Genomic DNA, 5,912 nt, shown 5'->3' with positions numbered 1-5,912 from the left:
CATTTTTCAACATTTTAACACATTTTTCGATAAAATGATTAGTCGACTAATCGAAGAAATAATCGACAGATTAATCGACAATGAAAATAATCGTTAGTTGCAGCCCTATTATACAATAGTAGCAGATCATGCTGTGACTCACTCTGACAAGGGCGTCGTCGATGATGTGATCTCTCCGTACTTTGAGCTTGAGGTACGGGTTGGGCTGCTGGCCCTGGACCATGCTGTAGAGGGCCGTGAGCCGTCTCTCGCTGTACATCCTGATCCTGTTGTCGTAGTACAGTCCCTGGTTCTTGGTGATGACACTGAGGATGAAGGGGCAGGTCTGGAAAGAAAACTTGGTTTCGGCGTTGACCTTGAAGAAGGTAAAATCCTTGTCCATCTCCACCACCTCGTTCAGTGACTCGTTAATAAAATCCTCAAATGGGATGAGGGGTTTAATGCTGTCCACAGGCCTGACGCCCAGTTCTTTCTCCAGAGGATCGACCCGAGGACCCTTTTTATACAGCCGCTCCTCACCTAGCAGCTCATGCAGGGTGGGCTCATCAGAATCTGAGTCTTCGTCATCCTCCTCATTGTGATCCACATTCACATCCCCACCCAGGATACTTGCGTAGAAGGCAACTTTTAAACACTGCGTTGCAGTCACCACAGTCTCGTCATCATTTACCAGGTTGTCGCTGTCGTATTCATTGCTGACAACTGTGAAAGTGATGAGCTGTTGGAAGGTCTCCATCATGCGGCGGATGTGTTGGAGACCGTACATGGACCAGAGCTTCACCAGCCTGGCGAGCGCCGTCACAGGCAGTTTACTCATCGCTTTGCAGAACTGTGGCAAAGCCACTTCCAGGTACTCTGGGCTGTGAAGGTTACTGTTCTCCAGCACGATGAGGAAGATGTTCAGGTAATCTGGATTTGTTTCGTACACGTCAAGGTATTCCAGGTCAAGTTCCATGTTTGGAGTGAGGTAAACCAGTGCGTTTACAAGAGCTGCCTCTACCTGGTCGAGTCCTAGAAGTTTGTCGTAGACTCTGCGCACTGCCTCCATGTCCACTGAGACCTCACAAGGGTCAAAGCTTTCATTAACACCCTCGTCTGGTAAAGCAGCTGCAGCACCCATTTCTTCTGAGGGTTTATCACTTGACTTCTCACTCTTGTCTGCACCTCTTGCTTCTAAAGAGTCAAGGTTTTCAGCAGCTTTGGGTTCATCCTTCCTGAAACTCTTAATCAAGGCATCTGCATTGGAGAAAATCCTGCCGATGATGCGGATGAGAGCAGAGTAGTCCCCTTTCTCCTCACAGAAACTCAGGATCATACATACTGTGTTCTCTGTGAGGTAATTAACATCTGGACCAAAACAGTAAAAGGAAAATTGAATTGACACAGTGAACTGATTCAAAGCCAGTGTCCATAAGAATGAGTCAGTTTTACAGTACCTGAGAAGTCCTCCTTGGCGGGACAGAGGTCCATATCGCTCATCCTACTGTCCAGATGAGTTTCTTTGTGTTGGGAGTCAGAGTCTCTCTTGGAGGGGTGAGGATTACAGAGTTTGGCATTAATCTTAAACAGCTCAAGTGCTTTGGCAGCTGCTGTATTGTTATCCAAAGGTTGAAAATCACTACATGATGCGCAAAACTCATTCGTGCAGTCGCCATTTCCACAGCCGTCAGTTAACTGCCGAAAGTAGCGCTCAATTAGATGCTTTGCAGTCGCTCTGTTCCTGCGTAAGATATTTAAACAGGAAGTCAGACTGATGATTCAAAGTCATCTATGGTTAGAAGAAAAGCATGAACATATTCTTGCAATGCAAATAATACAACACATTGAATGGATTGCATTCAGTGAAATCCAAGAAGAACATGTTCTTGTTAGGGATGCCCAGATCGACCGTCTAATCTTCATCGGTTAATATTCAGTAAATAAATGCGATGACCAAATCAGCTACTATGACTCAGATTTCACACGTGTGTTTTATTGAAGGAAAAATGTGAAAAATTTAGCGTGATATAGCGGCATCTAGTGGTGACGTTTGCAGATTGCACCAACTGAAACTTCTCCCGGTTAGAATTCCTTAATTGATCAGGTTTTTACAGGGATCTGAATTATCAGAAGTCTCTTCTTCCCTAAACAAACGGACCAGGTGATTAAAACTGATCAACCAACTGAATAAAGCAGTTTCACATAAAAAAATCGTATTTCAAAAGGGCTTCTAAATATGGGGGCCAACGCGAAAACGTGAATGGCCCTATCTACGGAGCCAGTGTTTGGCTTTACAATCTTACGGTAAGCGAACACTGATGTCCCAGGTAAAGTCGGTGGTTGTTGGACCCATCCACCACCCCTCCCAACCGCCCAACTCGGACTTCCGCTGCCTGAAATTTCATTTGTGTCCTGCTTTGTTTCCCCCTGATACTGCTGGGTGCCATCAAACAATAATGGCAACTAGCTGCATATCATGCCGACGTGAAAGGACAGCTTTTTTTCGTAGGTGTCTGAAGCTGGAAGTCAATGACCAAGCGCCAGTTTTCAACAACTTCGAAGTGAGATTGGGTTGTAAAAAATAAATCCAGCAGGACACACCCACACACTGACTGCGTGTGCACGGCGCAACAAGAGGGGGAAAGAGATCACATTACGTATTTCAGATCGTCTTTTAAATGTACTGTAGGCTACCAATAAGACTTTGCAGAGTTTAGTCAGTTTCGCTGCCACCTGGTGGACATCCCAATACACTACAAAGGAATCAAACTGACCTATGATACTATTACACCTGCTGCTATAACAAAACAAAATCACGACTGGTATCGGCTGTGTATCAGTCGGTAGGGCTCATAGATGATGGGAAATTATCGGTACTATCGGAAAATATCGGTGGCAAAAAAACATGATCGGGGCATCCCTATTTGACAGACTACGATATAATTACACAAAGACTTGATCACAGGTATAAAAACATCAAAAGGTGCAACTCTTCAGATATCTATATTAGTTAAACTAGCTTTAACTTGCACGTATATTAGTTTAGCTACTAGTTTAACTAGTTGAGTGCAAGTCCAAAACAAGTGACTTACATTCGGCTGGATTCAGGTGCACTCCTGCAGACCCGATGGACAGTCCTCTGAAAGACAAGTTGAGCAATAATGTCAAATTTGAACGCACTGTGAATGAACAGAGTATAACAACAGAAGGCTGCCACATTTTAGTCAGCCTAGGAAACTTTTAGACCAATTTATGGCCCTAACATCAGAACTGGAAAACAGGCATGTATCTGGTATACCCTGACAAACAGCTGATTTTCGGGGGACGATACTGAAATCACAATTTGGGAATTTTAACCCTAACAGTGCTCTATGATTTCAAAGTCTGTAATATGTTAGATTATTGGATTTCACAGACTTCACATGTTCCACCACACAGGAACAGATGATAATGTCTCCAAATCAAGAATGGGCATTTTTGGGTGCCCCTATGGGAGATAAAACATGGTGGAATACATTATAAAGTTTTCCTTTAAATCAAACACAACATAATGCAGTGCCATATAAGCTGCCCAACATGCTGGGGCCCTTTTTTTTCCCCGGCCCCTGCCCCTTGGACAGCCTGAGTCCGCCACTGGTTCCTGATATGAACAACGTGTGCTTTTTCTTCAGACACACTAACACTGTGTGTGTGTGTGTGTGTGTCTGCACAACTACACTGAGAGCTCCATTTACATGTATCAGTTTACGCATAAAGCCAGCGTGTATAATAAACGAGAGCTTATAGGTCAAAAGAGTGAGAGTGCAGGCTGGACGCAGCTTTCTCTCTCGTTCTCTTCAGCACGTCAGTGAGCCCTGAACATGTGCGTTTTGATATTTACACTCTTTTGGAACAGCTGTCTGGATGAAATGTCTCCAAAAGCTCTGGACATGCGACTCTGTGTCCTTTTGATTTATGATGAACGGTCAGATATTTGATTACATGTGTATCAGGCTACATGATCTCATTTATAGTTATTTTGGGCTATTATTTGTAATTCGGGGAGCTGGAGCCGTTCAGCCTGTGCCAGGTTCTTCCAAAAGCTTAAATAACTGTTTGTTTAAATGGTCTTCATTACATTAATATTATTATTGAGAGCGTGGCCGTGTTTTCACAATTTTTTAACATTTCCCACACTGGTAATATATTATGTAACCTATGGCTATTTTTCTGAGTCCAGATGTACAGTGACATTTTGCAGAAAAGCAGCATATTAGTGCAGAAAATGTACTAAAATCCTACTACAATACTCCAATCCTAGAAACGCTCCTGTGTACACCCGACCTGTTGACCTGCTGCGAGTGGATTTGCTTCTTGGCAAAGATGTGTGAGGACATCAAACCTCAAAAGGCTGAAAACAGGCAATAAATATTAATCATATTTGTTCATTATCTGGCCTTTGGCCATCAGTCCTTTGGAAAAGCATCCCCTGGCAAACTGAATGTTCCTGGGCTAAACGTAACATTCAGGTTGGTGCTTTGTACTTGTAATGGACAGATTATTAAATCAACAGCACTATGGGACTGTTCTTTATTTATCAGAGGGCTGGGGCGGCTGGCATGTGACTTCATTTTTTTTTTTTTTTTTTTTACTTATACAACAAATATTTTTTCTTGAGCCTCCTGAGTGACTGGCGGAAAATGTCTGACCCTCCTTTCACCATGAATTAGTCGTTAGATTTTTAAAACTTACCCTTTGATGTTTGAAAGTTTAAAGTCAAAACTTAAAAACTCTGGAGTTGAAAAAGGCTCTGCTGGTTAGTTAGTGCTGATGATTGCCTTCCATGTATTTATCGTATTTATCATACTGATTTTATCTCACACTGATGGATTTTTATGTATTGTTTTGTTATTGTATTTATGTATTTGTTGTTTGAGGTTGTTGTTTTTGGTCTACCTGCCCAGGGACGACAGATGTAAATTAGCTGTTAGCTAACTCTGGTGCAATTACTTTTAATTGTGCGCTGTCCCTGTAAAAATAAACAATAAATAAAACAAATGAAATAAAATGTTTATTTTTTGGCTAAATTTGAAATGAGATGTGGAATAAAGCTGTTTTGATGAAATATAAGTAGCTCAGATTTGGTTGTGTTGGGGTTTTTTTCCTGACAAAAGTATTTGTTACTCACAGTGTGTCCAGGGACAATCAGAAAGTTGAAAATCCAACGATATTTTCTGTTTTCACAGTTTCTGGCTGTGATAAATGGTGTAATTTTGATGATTTTTTTTTTTTTTTTTTAATGGTGGGTTTGGAAAGCATGTTTTCTTTAAAAATCTGCAGTAAAATAATTACAAAACACAACCATTTAAATTCATATGCCCCTTAGGGGTGAACCATATCATCTTGTTCACGATAATACGGTATAACTTTTAATACAATATGAAAAGTTCACATCGTGTTACTCGCGATATTTTGGCTTGTTGACATATTGACGTTATACTGTTACCCACGGCAACAACAAGCATGGCTGAAAGCGGTATTATTACCGACTCTGTGCTGGTTCCAAAAAGAGGAGCAGCTTCAGTAGTGTGGAATAAACTGTGGCGTCCTGAATGTTTTATGAACAGCCCCGGACTTCTCAGACTCTTTTAGTGACTTACCGCTCAGAGGGAACTCATTCAGCGGCTCCTCTGGCAGCAGCACAGTGTCTCTCCCTCTCCTCTTAAGCAATGTGTCATCAAGTGATTCTGTCATTAGTCTTTGGTAATGTAAACCTACGTGACGCTCGCAGCTCGACAAAAAACTCCATATATGTGAATGTGCGATAGTTGTGGTATCATAACAGCCTGTCACAGGTTACAGCGTGATGATTAGAGGAGAAATGGCAGAGCATAAAGGTCCAGGTGGGAAAAAAAACATCATTTAGGATTTTACTAAAAGAAGGAAATCACCTG

General features: G+C 41.9%; 1 protein-coding gene across 1 annotated transcript in view; it reads right to left on the bottom strand.

Annotated features, from left to right (window-relative positions):
- The window catches only part of ube3a (ubiquitin protein ligase E3A), a 13,057-nt gene that overhangs the window by 5,301 nt on the left and 1,844 nt on the right, over positions 1-5,912 (bottom strand). The window contains exons 2-4 of the mRNA XM_050054573.1: positions 3,072-3,118; positions 1,437-1,720; positions 143-1,347 (exon numbers count right to left, since the gene is read on the bottom strand). Of these exons, the coding sequence (XP_049910530.1) occupies positions 143-1,347; positions 1,437-1,720; positions 3,072-3,073 (1,491 nt within the window). The 5' untranslated portion in view covers positions 3,074-3,118. The remainder of the gene's footprint in view (positions 1-142; positions 1,348-1,436; positions 1,721-3,071; positions 3,119-5,912) is intronic.

This window comes from Epinephelus moara, chromosome 10 (assembly GCF_006386435.1).
Source record: "Epinephelus moara isolate mb chromosome 10, YSFRI_EMoa_1.0, whole genome shotgun sequence".
Classification (NCBI taxonomy): Eukaryota; Metazoa; Chordata; class Actinopteri; order Perciformes; family Serranidae; genus Epinephelus; species Epinephelus moara.
Note: the sequence above shows the minus strand (reverse complement) of the source record. Positions and strands in the feature narration are given on the sequence as shown.